This window comes from Chiloscyllium plagiosum, unplaced genomic scaffold (assembly GCF_037043375.1).
Source record: "Chiloscyllium plagiosum isolate Xiang-an unplaced genomic scaffold, Cpla_swu_hap1 HiC_scaffold_40, whole genome shotgun sequence".
NCBI classification, from domain to species: Eukaryota; Metazoa; Chordata; class Chondrichthyes; order Orectolobiformes; family Hemiscylliidae; genus Chiloscyllium; species Chiloscyllium plagiosum.
This window is the reverse complement of record NW_028270178.1, coordinates 36,795,762-36,813,787: the sequence shown is the minus strand read 5'-3', so window position 1 is coordinate 36,813,787 and position 18,026 is coordinate 36,795,762. Positions and strand designations below refer to the sequence as shown.

At 56.1% G+C, this 18,026-nt stretch overlaps 1 protein-coding gene across 4 annotated transcripts in view; it reads right to left on the bottom strand.

Annotated features, from left to right (window-relative positions):
• Window positions 1-3,136: 3,136 nt before the first annotated feature.
• LOC148138464 (thiosulfate:glutathione sulfurtransferase-like) overlaps window positions 3,137-18,026 on the bottom strand; it is a 211,816-nt gene continuing 196,926 nt past the window's right edge. For all 4 annotated transcript variants that reach the window (XM_087981516.1, XM_087981515.1, XM_087981514.1 and 1 more), the window contains exons 2-4: window positions 14,481-14,603; window positions 4,830-4,989; window positions 3,137-3,882 (exon numbers count right to left, since the gene is read on the bottom strand). In XM_087981516.1, coding sequence (XP_087837642.1) covers window positions 3,828-3,882; window positions 4,830-4,989; window positions 14,481-14,603 — 338 coding nt within the window. In that variant the 3' untranslated portion in view covers window positions 3,137-3,827. The remainder of the gene's footprint in view (window positions 3,883-4,829; window positions 4,990-14,480; window positions 14,604-18,026) is intronic.

Below are 18,026 nucleotides of genomic sequence, written 5' to 3'. Positions count from 1 at the left end.
TATTGAGGTTCGGATAGCCGAGGTTGTTCTGTGTGCCCTTCATAATTTTACATCTTTCAGTGACAGCCCCCTTCCTCGTCTTTCGAAACTCCAGTGAGTATAATCCCAGTCGACTCAATCTCTCCTCAGAGGCCAGCTCTCTCAAATCCGGAATTGAACCGAGTGAACCTACCCTGCACCCCTTTCCGCTACATCCTTTCCGCTGTTTTGGACTCAAAGTGATCAGTCGCCTCTCTCTCTCGGTTTCCATGGACCATGCTCTTCCTGTATCTTTATATACTGGTTCTCTCTCTCACACACGCACACTCCTGTCTCGCTGCGCTCTCTCTCTCTCACACACACACCCATCCCTCTGTTCTCCTCTCTCTCTCATACACTCCTGTCTGTTTTTTTCTCTCTCTCTCTCTCTCTCCCTCCCTCATGCACACTCCCATCTCTCTGCTGTCCTTCTCTCTCACACACACACTCCTATCTCTATTCTCTCTCAAAATCCTATCTCTCTACTCATTCTCTCTCTCACACACACACACTCCCATCTCTCTGCTCTTCTCTCTCTCTCTCTATCCTCACACTAATATCTCCCTGCACTTCTCTCCCTCTCACACACTCCCGTCTCTCTACTCTCTCTCTCTCACACACACACTCCCATCTCTCTGCTCTTCTCTCTCTCTCTCTCTCTCTATCCTCACACTAATATCTCCCTGCGCTTCTCTCCCTCTCACACACTCCCGTCTCTCTACTCTCTCTCTCTCACACACACACACTCCCATCTCTCTGCTCTTCTCTCTCTCTCTCTCTATCCTCACACTAATATCTCCCTGCGCTTCTCTCCCTCTCACACACTCCCGTCTCTCTACTCTCTCTCTCACACACACACTCCCATCTCTCTGCTCTTCTCTCTCTCTCTATCCTCACACTAATATCTCCCTGCGCTTCTCTCCCTCTCACACACTCCCGTCTCTCTGCTCTCTCACACACACACACTCCCATCTCTCTGCTCTTCTCTCTCTCTCTCTATCCTCACACTAATATCTCCCTGCGCTTCTCTCCCTCTCACACACTCCCGTCTCTCTACTCTCTCTCACACACACACTCCCATCTCTCTGCTCTTCTCTCTCTCTCTATCCTCACACTAATATCTCCCTGCGCTTCTCTCCCTCTCACACACTCCCGTCTCTCTGCTCTCTCTTCTCTCTCACACATTCCTGTCTCGCTGCGCTCTCTCTCACACACACACTCCCATCCCTCTGTTCTCCTCTCTCTCATACACTCCTGTCTGTTTTTCTCTCTCTCTCTCTCTCTCCCTCCCTCATGCACACTCCCATCTCTCTGCTCTCTCTCTCACACACACCCTCTCCTCTCTCTCACACACACACTCCCATTTGTCTGCACTTCTCTCTCACACACTCCCATCTCTATTCTCTCTCTCTCTCACACTCCCATCTCTCTGCTCTCTCTCACACACACACACACCCGTCTCTGCTCTCTCTCTCTCACACACACACCCGTCTCTGCTCTCTCTCTCTCACACACACACACCCGTCTATGCTCGATCATTCTCTCTCTTTCTCTCACACACACTCCCGTCTCTCTACTTTCTCTCTCTCATACACACCCTCTCGACTCTCTGCTCTCTCTCACACACACACTCCCATTTCTCTGCACTTTTCTCTCTCACACACTCTCATCTCTATTCTCTCTCTCTCTCACACACTCCCGTCTTTCTGCTCTCTCTCTCTCACACACACACACCCGTCTCTCTGCTCGCTCGTTCTCTCTCTTTCTCTCACACACACACTCGTCTCTCTGTTCTTCTCTCTTTCTCTCTCACTCCTGTCTCTCTGCTTGCTCTCACTCTCTCTCTCACACACCTGTCTCTCTCACTCACGTATTCCTCTCTCTGCTCTACTCTCTCTCTCTCTCACACACACATACACACTCCCATCTCTACTCTCTCTCTCCCATACTCTCTCTCTCTCTCACACACATACTCCTGTCACACTCTCTCTCTCTATGCCTCACTCTCTCTCTCTCCCTCTCTCTCACCAACCTCCCTTTCTCATTGCTCTGTCCCCCACAGGAGACAACGAGGTGTTGCTGGAGTGGCATCAGGCCGTGTAGCAAAGATGGAGCATCGTTGACGGTGGTCAGCTGCCCTCAGGACGGACGGGCTCTCTTCAACAAACCTCTCCCGTGCCCTTACTCTTAAATTATTCAAAATGGCGCCCCAGCACGGCCACAAACGAGCGCGTTTCGCCGTATTTTAATCGGACTGTCGGACACAGGCGGACGGAACCGCAATCGAAATGAACAGAATCACTCCAAGCGAGAGTCTCTCTTGCAATTTATTGGAACAGTTTCTCCAACAAGACAGGGTATACTCTGATGAAGGGCTCTTGCCCGAAACGTCGATGTTTCCCGCCCCCCCCCCCTCGGGTGCTGCCTGACCTGCTGTGCTTTTCCAGCACCACTCAATTCTAGACTCTGATCTCCAGCGTCTGCATACCTCACGTTTGCCGATACGCTGTATACACAGAGTCAGGCAATGGGACAGTGCGACTGGAACAGCGTCAGCACCAAATCAGGATTCTCTGCCCTATGGTCGCTTGGGGCAGGACAAGCATTACGCTCTTGGCTTTCAGGGGGTGGAAGTCAAATCTGTTCTGGGTTGGTGTCGTCAAATCCCACTGTCCCGAGAGAGATCCTTCCTGTGCATTCTATTTGGTTCAAGTGTTGCGTTTGGGTCAAACATACAAGGCCCGGGTCCTTTCCATTTCAAAACAGGACCCCGGGATGTTTCGGAGAGCCGACAAAGACCTAGGGGTTCAGGGACATCATTCTGTGAAGTCTGTGTCACATGTAGGCGGGGCGTTAAGAAGGCGTTGAGCACGCTTGCCTTCATTGCCCAGTCCCTTGGAGTACAGGAGTTGGGAACGACATGCTGGGGTTGTACAGGACATCGGTGAGGTCTCGTCTGGAGGAGAAAGCGAGGGCTGCAGATGCTGGAGATCAGAGCTGAAAATGTGTTGCTGGAAAAGCGCAGCAGGTCAGGCAGCATCCAAGGAGCAGGAGAATCGACGTTTCGGGCCCTGAAGAAGGGCTCATGCCCGAAACGTCGATTCTCCTGTTCCTTGGATGCTGCCTGACCTGCTGCGCTTTTCCAGCAACACATTTTCAGCTGAGGTCTCGTCTGGAGCACTGTGTCCAGTTCCGGTCGCCCTGTTACAGGAAGGAGATTACTGAACCGGGGAGGGCTCAGAAGGGATTTACCGGGAGGTTGCTGGGGGTGGAGGGGGTGGAGGGCTGGGGCTGGGACTTTTTCCCACTGGAGTGCAGGAGGCTGAGCTTTTGCAAAATCTTGAGGGGTGTAGAGAAAGTGAATGGCCGGTGTGTTTTCCCGAGACTGGGGGTGACGAGGGGGGCACACATTGAGATGACAGGAGAGACACGTTAAAAAGGACACGCGAGGCAATATTCCCAGACAGAGAGCGGTTCGCGTGTGGAATGAATTTCCTGAGGAGGGGCTGGATGTGGGCACAGTGACAACGTTTAAAAGGCATTTGGATAAGGACAGGAACAGGAAAGGGTATTGGACCAGGAGCAGGGAAGAGGGACTGGTTGAGTTTGGGAACTAGGTCAGTACGGACGTGGTAAGGCCGAAGGGCCTGCTTCTGACTGGGAGGTGGCAGGGTCCCCAGGTCTGAGCACAGACAGAGGCTTCGGGGTCAGGTAGGTGGGGTTGGGGTCAAATGTCACTGGCGGGTCAAGCATCACGCAGTGGATGGGAACGTCATGGCGTCCCAGCTGTCTGTGTTCATGGGAAGTCCTCACGGTGCTGCCTGACGTTCCCACTCACCAAATCCGCCCTTCAAATTCACGGCCCTGCAAGGAAGAAATCAGAAAGAACAGTGTAGAGGGAGCTTTACTCTGTATCTAACCCCGTGCTGTCCCTGTCCTGGGAGTGTTTGATGGGGGACAGTGTAGAGGGAGCTTTACTCTGTATCTAACCCCGAGCTGTCCTTGTCCTGGGAGTGTTTGATGGGGGACAGTGTAGAGGGAGCTTTACTCTGTATCTAACCCCGAGCTGTCCTTGTCCTGGGAGTGTTTGATGGGGGACAGTGTAGAGGGAGCTTTACTCTGTATCTAACCCCGTGCTGTCCCTATCCTGGGAGGGTTTGATGGGGGACAGTGTAGAGGGAGCTTTACTCTGTATCTAACCCCGAGCTGTCCCTGTCCTGGGAGGGTTTGATGGGGGACAGTGTAGAGAGAGCTTTACTCTGTATCTAACCCCGTGCTGTCTCTGTCCTGGGAGTGTTTGATGGGGGACAGTGTAGAGGGAGCTTTACTCTGTATCTAACCCCGAGCTGTCCCTGTCCTGGGAGGGTTTGATGGGGGACAGTGTAGAGGGAGCTTTACTCTGTATCTAACCCCGTGCTGTCCCTGTCCTGGGAGTGTTTGATGGGGGACAGTGTAGAGGGAGCTTTACTCTGTATCTAACCCCGTGCTGTCCCTGTCCTGGGGAGTGTTTGATGGGGGACAGTGTAGAGGGAGCTTTACTCTGTATCGAACCCCGTGCTGTCCCTGTCCTGGGAGTGTTTGATGGGGGGACAGTGTAGAGGGAGCTTTACTCTGTATCTAACCCCGTGCTGTCCCTGTCCTGGGAGTGTTTGATGGGGGACAGTGTAGAGAGAGCTTTACTCTGTATCTAACCCCGTGCTGTCCCTGTCCTGGGAGGGTTTGATGGGACAGTGCACTTCCAGTTGAAGCCAGTAGATGAAGTTTTACCGAAGCGCATGTACAGAAGAGAATGTGTTCCTCGTTTGCTTTACCTGGTGTAACCCAATTCTCTGGCAATTGTGGTGGCGTTTGCCCCTCTCCGGCCCATCTGACAGTGAAATACCAGGGGGCTATCCTGGGGAGGTTTCTCATGGCCATAATTGGTCTCAAACGTTTTCGGGTCCAGTGACAAGGCATCTTTCACATTGTTCACTGGGGAAGAGGGATTGACAAGGATTGTCAGCCAATGTCTGATGGTGAAACTGATACCAAATATCACACACCCTCTCCCCATTTACACACACACTGGGCAGTCTGTGCCCCCTATTGGAGGGGGATTAACCCCCACACCCACCCTCTCCCCACTAACACACACTGGGCAGTCTGTGCCCCCTATCGGAGGGGGATTAACCCCCTCACCCACCCTCTCCCCACTAACACACACACCGGGCAGTCTGTGCCCCCTATCGGAGGGGGATTAACCCCCTCACCCACCCTCTCCCCATTTACACACACACCGGGCAGTCTGTGCCCCCTATTGGAGGGGGATTAACCCCCACACCCACCCTCTCCCCACTAACACACACTGGGCAGTCTGTGCCCCCTATCGGAGGGGAGATTAACCCCCTCACCGACCCTCTCCCCATTTACACACACCGGGCAGTCTGTTCCCCCTATCGGAGGGGATTAACCCCATCACCCACCCTCTCCCCACTAACACACACTGGGCAGTCTGTTCCCCCTATCGGAGGGGGATTAACCCCCTCACCCGCCCTCTCCCCATTTACACACACACCGGGCAGTCTGTGCCCCCTATCGGAGGGGGATTAACCCCCTCACCTACCCCCTCCCCATTTACACACACACCGGGCAGTCTGTGCCTCCCATCGGAGGGGGATTAACCCCCTCACCCACCCTCTCCCCATTTACACACACACCGGGCAGTCTGTGCCCCCTATCGGAGGGGGATTAACCCCCTCACCCACCCTCTCCCCATTTACACACACACCGGGCAGTCTGTGCCCCCTATCGGAGGGGGATTAACCCCCTCACCCACCCTCTCCCCATTTACACACACACCGGGCAGTCTGTGCCCCCTATCGGAGGGGATTAACCCCCTCACCCACACTCTCCCCACTAACACACACTGGGCAGTCTGTTCCCCCTATCGGAGGGGATTAACCCCCTCACCCACCCTCTCCCCATTTACACACACCGGGCAGTCTGTTCCCCCTGTCGGAGGGGATTAACCCCCTCACCCACCCTCTCCCCACTAACACACACTGGGCAGTCTGTGCCCACTATCAGAGGGGGATTAACCCCCTCACCAACCCTCTCCCCATTTACACACACCGGGCAGTCTGTTCCCCCTATCGGAGGGGGATTAACCACCTCACCCACCCTCTCCCCACTAACACACACTGGGCAGTCTGTGCCCCCTATCAGAGGGGGATTAACCCCCTCACCCACCCTCTCCCCATTTACACACACCGGGCAGTCTGTTCCCCCTATCGGAGGGGATTAACCCCCTCACCCACCCTCTCCCCACTAACACACACTGGGCAGTCTGTGCCCCCTATCAGAGGGGGATTAACCCCCTCACCAACCCTCTCCCCATTTACACACACCGGGCAGTCTGTTCACCCTATCAGAGGGGGATTAACCCCCTCACCCACCCTCTCCCCATTTACACACACACCGGGCAGTCTGTGCCCCCTATCGGAGGGGATTAACCCCCTCACCCACACTCTCCCCACCAACACACACTGGGCAGTCTGTTCCCCCTATCGGAGGGGATTAACCCCCTCACCCACCCTCTCCCCACTAACACACACTGGGCAGTCTGTGCCCCCTATCGGAGGGGGATTAACCCCCTCACCCACCCTCTCCCCATTTACACACACACCGGGCAGTCTGTGCCTCCTATCGGAGGGGGATTAACCCCCTCACCCACCCTCTCCCCATTTACACACACACCGGGCAGTCTGTGCCCCCTATCGGAGGGGGATTAACCCCCTCACCTACCCCCTCCCCATTTACACACACACCGGGCAGTCTGTGCCTCCTATCGGAGGGGGATTAACCCCCTCACCTACCCCCTCCCCATTTACACACACAACGGGCAGTCTGTGCCTCCTATCGGAGGTGGATTAACCCCCTCACCCACCCTCTCCCCATTTACACACACACCGGGCAGTCTGTGCCCCCTATCGGAGGGGATTAACCCCCTCACCCACCCTCTCCCCATTTACACACACACCGGGCAGTCTGTTCCCCCTATCGGAGGGGGATTAACCCCCTCACCCACCCTCTCCCCGTTTACACACACACCGGGCAGTCTGCTCCCCCTATCGGAGGGGGGATTAACCCCCTCATACACCCTCTCCCCACTAACACACACTGGGCAGTCTGTGCCCCCGATCGGAGGGGGATTAACCCCCTCACCCACCCTCTCCCCATTTACACACACACCGGGCAGTCTGTGCCCCCTATCGGAGGGGAGATTAACCCCCTCACCCACCCTCTCCCCATTTACACACACCGGGCAGTCTGTTCCCCCTATCGGAGGGGATTAACCCCCTCACCCACCCTCTCCCCACTAACACACACTGGGCAGTCTGTTCCCCCTATCGGAGGGGGATTAACCCCCTAACCCACCATCCCCCCATTTACACACACACCGGGCAGTCTGTTCCCCCTATTGGAGGGGGATTAACCCCCTCACCCACACTCTCCCCACTAACACACACTGGGCAGTCTGTTCCCCCTATCGGAGGGGATTAACCCCCTCACCCACACTCTCCCCACTAACACACACTGGGCAGTCTGTGCCCCCTATCAGAGGGGGATTAACCCCCTCACCAACCCTCTCCCCATTTACACACACCGGGCATGCTGTTCCCCCTATCGGAGGGGGATTAACCCCCTCACCCACCCTCTCCCCATTTACACACACACCGGGCAGTCTGTGCCCCCTATCGGAGGGGGATTAACCCCCTCACCCACCCTCTCCCCATTTACACACACACTGGGCAGTCTGCTCCCCATATCGGAGGGGGGTTAACCCCCTCACCCACCCTCTCCCCATTTACACACACACCGGGCAGTCTGTGCCCCCTATCGGAGGGGATTAACCCCCTCACCCACCCTCTCCCCATTTACACACACACTGGGCAGTCTGTGCCCCCTATCGGAGGGGGATTAACCCCCTCACCCGCCCTCTCCCCATTTACACACACACCGGGCAGTCTGTTCCCCCTATCGGAGGGGGATTAACCCCCTCACCTACCCCCTCCCCATTTGCACACACACCGGGCAGTCTGTTCCCCCTATCGAAGGGGGATTAACCCCCTCACCCACCCTCTCCCCATTTACACACACACCGGGCAGTCTGTTCCCCCTATCGAAGGGGGATTAACCCCCTCACCCGCCCTCTCCCCATTTACACACACACCGGGCAGTCTGTTCCCCCTATCGAAGGGGGATTAACCCCCTCACCCACCCTCTCCCCATTTACACACACCGGGCAGTCTGTGCCCCCTATCGGAGGGGGATTAACCCCCTCACCCACCCTCTCCCCATTTACACACACACCGGGCAGTCTGTTCCCCCTAACGAAGGGGGATTAACCCCCTCACCCACCCTCTCCCCATTTACACACACACCGGGCAGTCTGTTCCCCCTATCGAAGGGGGATTAACCCCCTCACCCGCCCTCTCCCCATTTACACACACACCGGGCAGTCTGTTCCCCCTATCGAAGGGGGATTAACCCCCTCACCCACCCTCTCCCCATTTACACACACACCGGGCAGTCTGTTCCCCCTATCGGAGGGGGATTAACCCCCTCACCCACCCTCTCCCCATTTACACACACACCGGGCAGTCTGTTCCCCCTATCGGAGGGGGATTAACCCCCTCACCCACCCTCTCCCCATTTACACACACACCGGGCAGTCTCTGCCCCCTATCGGAGGGGGATTAACCCCCTCACCCACCCCCTCTCCCCATTTACACACACACCGGGCAGTCTGTGCCCCCTATCGGAGGGGATTAACCCCCTCACCCACCCTCTCCCCATTTACACACACACCGGGCAGTCTGTTCCCACTATCGGAGGGGGATTAACCCCGTCACCCACCCACTCCCCATTTACACACACACCGGGCAGTCTGTGCCCCCTATCGGAGGGGGATTAACCCCCTCACCTACCCTCTCCCCATTTACACACACACCGGGCAGTCTGTGCCCCCTATCGGAGGGGGATTAACCCCCACACCCACCCTCTCCCCATTTACACACACCGGGCAGTCTGTGCCCCCTATCGGAGGGGGATTAACCCCCTCACCCACCCTCTCCCCATTTACACACACCGGGCAGTCTGCTCCCCCTATCGGAGGGGGATTAACCCCATCACCCACCCTCTCCCCATTTACACACACACCGGGCAGTCTGTTCCCCCTATCGAAGGGGGATTAACCCCCTCACCCACCCTCTCCCCATTTACACACACACCGGGCAGTCTGTTCCCCCTATCGGAGGGGGATTAACCCCCTCACCCACCCCCTCTCCCCATTTACACACACCGGGCAGTCTGCTCCCCCTATCGGAGGGGGATTAACCCCATCACCCACCCTCTCCCCATTTACACACACACCGGGCAGTCTGTTCCCCCTATCGAAGGGGGATGAACCCCCTCACCCACCCTCTCCCCATTTACACACACTGGGCAGTCTGTGCCCCCTATCGGAGGGGGATTAACCCCCTCACCCACCCTCTCCCCATTTACACACACCGGGCAGTCTGTTCCCCCTATCGGAGGGGGATTAACCCCCACACCCACCCTCTCCCCACTAACACACACTGGGCAGTCTGTGCCCCCTATCGGAGGGGATTAACCCCCTCACCCACACTCTCCCCACCAACACACACTGGGCAGTCTGTTCCCCCTATCGGAGGGGATTAACCCCCTCACCCACCCTCTCCCCACTAACACACACTGGGCAGTCTGTGCCCCCTATCGGAGGGGGATTAACCCCCTCACCCACCCTCTCCCCATTTACACACACACCGGGCAGTCTGTGCCTCCTATCGGAGGGGGATTAACCCCCTCACCCACCCTCTCCCCATTTACACACACACCGGGCAGACTGTGCCCCCTATCGGAGGGGGATTAACCCCCTCACCTACCCCCTCCCCATTTACACACACACCGGGCAGTCTGTGCCTCCTATCGGAGGGGGATTAACCCCCTCACCTACCCCCTCCCCATTTACACACACACCGGGCAGTCTGTGCCTCCTATCGGAGGGGGATTAACCCCCTCACCCACCCTCTCCCCATTTACACACACACCGGGCAGTCTGTGCCCCCTATCGGAGGGGATTAACCCCCTCACCCACCCTCTCCCCATTTACACACACACCGGGCAGTCTGTTCCCCCTATCGGAGGGGGATTAACCCCCTCACCCACCCTCTCCCCGTTTACACACACACCGGGCAGTCTGCTCCCCCTATCGGAGGGGGGATTAACCCCCTCATACACCCTCTCCCCACTAACACACACTGGGCAGTCTGTGCCCCCGATCGGAGGGGGATTAACCCCCTCACCCACCCTCTCCCCATTTACACACACACCGGGCAGTCTGTGCCCCCTATCGGAGGGGAGATTAACCCCCTCACCCACCCTCTCCCCATTTACACACACCGGGCAGTCTGTTCCCCCTATCGGAGGGGATTAACCCCCTCACCCACCCTCTCCCCACTAACACACACTGGGCAGTCTGTTCCCCCTATCGGAGGGGGATTAACCCCCTCACCCACCATCCCCCCATTTACACACACACCGGGCAGTCTGTTCCCCCTATCGGAGGGGGATTAACCCCCTCACCCACACTCTCCCCACTAACACACACTGGGCAGTCTGTTCCCCCTATCGGAGGGGATTAACCCCCTCACCCACACTCTCCCCACTAACACACACTGGGCAGTCTGTGCCCCCTATCAGAGGGGGATTAACCCCCTCACCAACCCTCTCCCCATTTACACACACACCGGGCATGCTGTTCCCCATATCGGAGGGGGATTAACCCCCTCACCCACCCTCTCCCCATTTACACACACACCGGGCAGTCTGTGCCCCCTATCGGAGGGGGATTAACCCCCTCACCCACCCTCTCCCCATTTACACATATCGGGCAGTCTGTTCCCCCTATCGGAGGGGGATTAACCCCCTCACCAGCCCTCTCCCCATTTACACACACACCGGGCAGTCTGTTCCCCCTATCGGAGGGGGATTAACCCCCTCACCTACCCCCTCCCCATTTGCACACACACCGGGCAGTCTGTTCCCCCTATCGAAGGGGGATTAACCCCCTCACCCACCCTCTCCCCATTTACACACACACCGGGCAGTCTGTTCCCCCTATCGAAGGGGGATTAACCCCCTCACCCACCCTCTCCCCATTTACACACACACCGGGCAGTCTGTTCCCCCTATCGAAGGGGGATTAACCCCCTCACCCGCCCTCTCCCCATTTACACACACACCGGGCAGTCTGTTCCCCCTATCGAAGGGGGATTAACCCCCTCACCCACCCTCTCCCCATTTACACACACACCGGGCAGTCTGTTCCCCCTATCGGAGGGGGATTAACCCCCTCACCCACCCCCTCTCCCCATTTACACACACACCGGGCAGTCTCTGCCCCCTATCGGAAGGGGATTAACCCCCTCACCCACCCCCTCTCCCCATTTACACACACACCGGGCAGTCTGCTCCCCCTATCGGAGGGGGATTAACCCCCTCACCCACCCTCTCCCCGTTTACACACACACCGGGCAGTCTGCTCCCCCTATCGGAGGGGGGATTAACCCCCTCATACACCCTCTCCCCACTAACACACACTGGGCAGTCTGTGCCCCCGATCGGAGGGGGATTAACCCCCTCACCCACCCTCTCCCCATTTACACACACACCGGGCAGTCTGTGCCCCCTATCGGAGGGGAGATTAACCCCCTCACCCACCCTCTCCCCATTTACACACACCGGGCAGTCTGTTCCCCCTATCGGAGGGGATTAACCCCCTCACCCACCCTCTCCCCACTAACACACACTGGGCAGTCTGTTCCCCCTATCGGAGGGGGATTAACCCCCTCACCCACCATCCCCCCATTTACACACACACCGGGCAGTCTGTTCCCCCTATCGGAGGGGGATTAACCCCCTCACCCACACTCTCCCCACTAACACACACTGGGCAGTCTGTTCCCCCTATCGGAGGGGATTAACCCCCTCACCCACACTCTCCCCACTAACACACACTGGGCAGTCTGTGCCCCCTATCAGAGGGGGATTAACCCCCTCACCAACCCTCTCCCCATTTACACACACACCGGGCATGCTGTTCCCCCTATCGGAGGGGGATTAACCCCCTCACCCACCCTCTCCCCATTTACACACACACCGGGCAGTCTGTGCCCCCTATCGGAGGGGGATTAACCCCCTCACCCACCCTCTCCCCATTTACACATATCGGGCAGTCTGTTCCCCCTATCGGAGGGGGATTAACCCCCTCACCAGCCCTCTCCCCATTTACACACACACCGGGCAGTCTGTTCCCCCTATCGGAGGGGGATTAACCCCCTCACCTACCCCCTCCCCATTTGCACACACACCGGGCAGTCTGTTCCCCCTATCGAAGGGGGATTAACCCCCTCACCCACCCTCTCCCCATTTACACACACACCGGGCAGTCTGTTCCCCCTATCGAAGGGGGATTAACCCCCTCACCCACCCTCTCCCCATTTACACACACACCGGGCAGTCTGTTCCCCCTATCGAAGGGGGATTAACCCCCTCACCCGCCCTCTCCCCATTTACACACACACCGGGCAGTCTGTTCCCCCTATCGAAGGGGGATTAACCCCCTCACCCACCCTCTCCCCATTTACACACACACCGGGCAGTCTGTTCCCCCTATCGGAGGGGGATTAACCCCCTCACCCACCCCCTCTCCCCATTTACACACACACCGGGCAGTCTCTGCCCCCTATCGGAAGGGGATTAACCCCCTCACCCACCCCCTCTCCCCATTTACACACACACCGGGCAGTCTGCTCCCCCTATCGGAGGGGGATTAACCCCCTCACCTGCCCTCTCCCCATTTACACACACACCGGCAGTCTGTTCCCCCTATCGGAGGGGGATTAACCCCCTCACCCACCACCTCTCCCCATTTACACACACACCGGGCAGTCTGTTCCCCCTGTCGGAGGGGGATGAACCCCCTCACCCACCCTCTCCCCATTTACACACACTGGGCAGTCTGTGCCCCCTATCGGAGGGGGATTAACCCCCTCACCCACCCTCTCCCCATTTACACACACCGGGCAGTCTGTTCCCCCTATCGGAGGGGGATTAACCCCCACACCCACCCTCTCCCCACTAACACACACTGGGCAGTCTGTGCCCCCTATCGGAGGGGGATTAACCCCCACACCCACCCTCTCCCCATTTACACACACCGGGCAGTCTGTGCCCCCTATCGGAGGGGAGATTAACCCCCTCACCCACCCTCTCCCCATTTACACACACACCGGGCAGTCTGTGCCCCCTATCGGAGGGGGATTACACCCCCTCACCCACCCTCTCCCCATTTACACACACACCGGGCAGTCTATCCCCCCTATCGGAGGGGAGATTAACCCCCACACCCACCCTCTCCCCATTTACACACACCGGGCAGTCTGTTCCCCCTATCGGAGGGGGATTAACCCCCTCACCCACCCTCTCCCCATTTACACACACACCGGGCAGTCTGTGCCCCCTATCGGAGGGGGATTAACCCCCTCACCCACCCTCTCCCCATTTACACACACACCGGGCAGTCTGTGCCCCCTATCGGAGGGGGATTAATCCCCTCACCTACCCTCTCCCCATTTACACACACACCGGGCAGTCTGTTCCCCCTATCGGAGGGGGATTAACCCCCTCACCCACCCTCTCCCCATTTACACACACACCGTGCAGTCTGTTCCCCCTATCGGAGGGGGATTAACCCCCTCACCCACCCTCTCCCCATTTACACACACACCGGGCAGTCTGTGCCTCCTATCGGAGGGGGATTAACTCCCTCACCCACCCTCTCCCCATTTACACACACACCGGGCAGTCTGTTCCCCCAATCGGAGGGGGATTAACCCCCTCACCCACCCTCTCCCCATTTACACACATACCGGGCAGTCTGTTCCCCCTATCGGAGGGGGATTAACCCCCTCACCCACCCTCTCCCCATTTACACACACTGGGCAGTCTGTTCCCCCTATCGGAGGGGGATTAACCCCCTCACCCACCCTCACCCCATTTACACACACACCAGGCAGTCTGTGCCCCCTATCGGAGGGGGAATAACCCCCTCACCCACCCTCTCCCCATTTACACACACCGGGCAGTCTGTTCCCCCAATCGGAGGGGGATTAACCCCCTCACCTACCCCCTCCCCATTTACACACACACCGGGCAGTCTGTGCCCCCTATCGGAGGGGGATTAACCCCCTCACCCACCCTCTCCCCATTTACACACACCGGGCAGTCTGTGTCCCCTATCGGAGGGGGATTAACCCCCTCACCCACCCTCTCCGCATTTACACACACACCGGGCAGTCTGTTCCCCCTGTCGGGAGAGTGAATGTCTTATTCCCTACCTGGAATATTGATAGATCCCGCGAAAGTGCCTTTTTCCAGTTCCTCGGGATTTCTCACATCGATGATGGTCAACTTGCCATTGGTCAACATCTTCTTGAAATCCTCACAAGTTACCTCCTCCCCTGCCAATCACAGCAGAGTGGGAGTGAGAGGATGAGACAGACAGAGAAAGGTGTGGAGGAGCCGGTGTTGGACTGGGGTGTACAAAGTTGAACATTCTCACAACGCCAGGTTAGAATCCAACAGGTTTATATGGAAGCACTAGCTGTCGGAGCGCTGCTCCTCCGTCAGGTGGCCGTGTAGAATATGATCATAAAACGCAGATCATAAGATCCACAGAAAGAGATGTAGAGAGAAAGAGACAATGGAAGAGAGAAAGGTAGAGAGAGAGAGAGAGAGAGCAAGAAAGAGACAATGGAAGAGAGACAGGTAGAGAGGCAGAGAGAGAGGTTGGGTTGGGATATCTGGTCGGCATGGACGGGTTGGACCGAAGGGTCTGCCTCCATGCTGTCCATCTCTATGACTCTATCTATGACTATTAGTAAAGAGGACAGTGTACACGAGTGAGACAACTCCAGCAGAAATCAATAACCTGTATCTGCCGATGAGTGAGAATAACGAAAGAATGACTATGGGAAATGATTTCATTAAGGAGTTCAAACTAAAGAACAAAGAAAATTTACAGCCCAGGAACAGGCCCTTCGGCCCTCCCAGCCTGAGCCGATCCAAACCCACTGTCTAAACCTGTCGGTCAATTCCTAAGCATCTGTGTCCCTCTGCTCTCCACCTACTCATACATCTGTCCAGAGGCATCTTACTGAGCCTTCCTCTATCACCTCTGTTGGCAACGCGTTCCAGCCGCCCACCACCCTCTGGGTGAAGTACTTGCCGCGTGTATCCCACCTCTCGCCTGGAAAGCGTCACCTCTCGTTAGTGAATGTGGGAATCCTTATCGACTGTGGGAAGGGTGAATTAATCTGGCCCCATCACGACGGGAGAAAGGAAAATCCGTGGGGACTTACGCGAGTCACTTCAGCTCTGTCCACGTCGCCTCCTCCCTGGGATAACAGCTTCGGGGCCATTTGCGCCCCCCCCCCCACCCCGCATCACAAACGGGTATGGATTGAGACTAAGTTAGGAAAAGGCTGACTTAAAATCGACCCCTTAGTCATGGAGGGCCTGGAACACAAGCCACATCGCTAATACCCCAGCACAGAAACAGGCCCTTCGACCCAACCCATCTCCATGCCAACCAGATATCCCAACCCAATCTAGTCCCACCTGCCAGCACCCGGCCCATATCCCTCCAAACCCTTCCTATTCATATACCCATCCAGATGCCTCTTAAATGCTGTAACTGTACCAGCCCCCACCACATCCTCTGGCAGCTCATTCCACACACGTACCACCCTCTGGGTGAAAACGTTACCCCTTAGGTCCCTTTTATATCTTTCCCCTCTCACCCTAAACCTATGCCCTGTGGGGTAATTTAGCATGGCCAATCCATCCTAACCTGCACATCCCTGAGCACTATGGGTAATTTAGCATGGCCAATCCACCCTAACCAGCACATCCCTGAGCACTATGGGTAATTTAGCATGGCCAATCCACCCTAATCTGCACATCCCTGAACACTATGGGTAATTTAGCACGGCCAATCCACCCTAATATGCACATCCCTGAGCACTATGGGTAATTTAGCACGGCCAATCCACCCTCACCTGCACATCCCTGAACACTATGGGTAATTTAGCATGGCCAATCCACCCTAACCTGCACATCCCTGAACACTATGGGTAATTTAGCATGGCCAATCAACCCTAACCTGCACATCCCTGAACACTATGGGTAATTTAGCACGGCCAATCCACCCTAATATGCACATCCCTGAGCACTAGGGGTAATTTAGCATGGCCAATCCACCCTCACCTGCACATCCCTGAACACTATGGGTAATTTAGCATGGCCAATCCACCCTAACCTACACATCCCTGAATGCTATGGGTAATTTAGCATGGCCAATCCACCCTAACCTGCACATCCCTGAACACTATGGGCAATTTAGCATGGCCAATCCACCCTAACCTACACATCCCTTAACACTACGGGGTAATTTATCATGGCCAATCCACCCTAACCTGCACATCCCAGAACACTATGGGCAATTTAGCATGGCCAATCCACCCTAACCTGCACATCCCTGAACAGTATGGGTAATTTAGCATGGCCAATCCACCCTAACCTACACATTCCTGAACACTGTGGGTAATTTAGCATGACCAATCCACCCTAACCTGCACATCCCTGAACACTATGGGTAATTTAGCATGGCCAATCCACCCTAACCTGCACATCCCTGAACACTATGGGTAATTTAGCACGGCCAATCCACCCTAATATGCACATCCCTGAGCACTATGGGTAATTTAGCACGGCCAATCCACCCTCACCTGCACATCCCCGAACACTATGGGTAATTTAGCATGGCCAATCCACCCTAACCTGCACATTCCTGAACACTATGGGTAATTTAGCATGGCCAATCCACCCTAACCTACACATCCCTTAACACTACGGGGTAATTTATCATGGCCAATCCACCCTAACCTGCACATCCCTGAACACTATGGGTAATTTAGCATGGCCAATCCACCCTAACCTGCACATTCCTGAACACTATGGGTAATTTAGCATGGCCAATCCACCCTAACCTACACATCCCTTAACACTACGGGGTAATTTATCATGGCCAATCCACCCTAACCTGCACATCCCAGAACACTATGGGCAATTTAGCATGGCCAATCCACCCTAACCTGCACATCCCTGAACACTATGGGTAATTTAGCATGGCCAATCCACCCTAACCTACACATTCCTGAACACTGTGGGTAATTTAGCATGGCCAATCCACCCTAACCTGCACATCCCTGAACACTGTGGGTAATTTAGCATGGCCAATCCACCCTAACCTGCACATCCCTGAACACTATGGGGTAATTTAGCATGGCCAATCCACCCTAACCTGCACATTCCTGAACACTATGGGGTAATTTAGCATGGCCAATCCACCCTAACCTGCACATCCCTGAACACTACGAGGTAATTTAGCATGGCCAATCCACCCTAACCTGCACATCCCTGAACACTGTGGGTAATTTAGCATGGCCAATCCACCCTAACCTGCACATCCCTGAACCCTATGGGGTAATTTAGCATGGCCAATCCACCCTAACCTACACATCCCTGAACACTATGGGTAATTTAACATGGCCAATCCACTCTAACCTGCACATCCCTGAGCACTATGTGGTAATTTGGCATGGCCAATTCACCCAAACCTACATATCCCTGAACACTATGGGTAATTTAACATGGCCAATCCACCCTAACCTACACATCCCTGAACACTATGGGGTAATTTAGCATGGCCAATCCACCCTAACCTGCACATCGCTGAACACTATGGGTAATTTAGCATGGCCAATCCACCCTAACCTACACATCCCTGTACACTATGGGTAATTTAGCATGGCCAATCCACC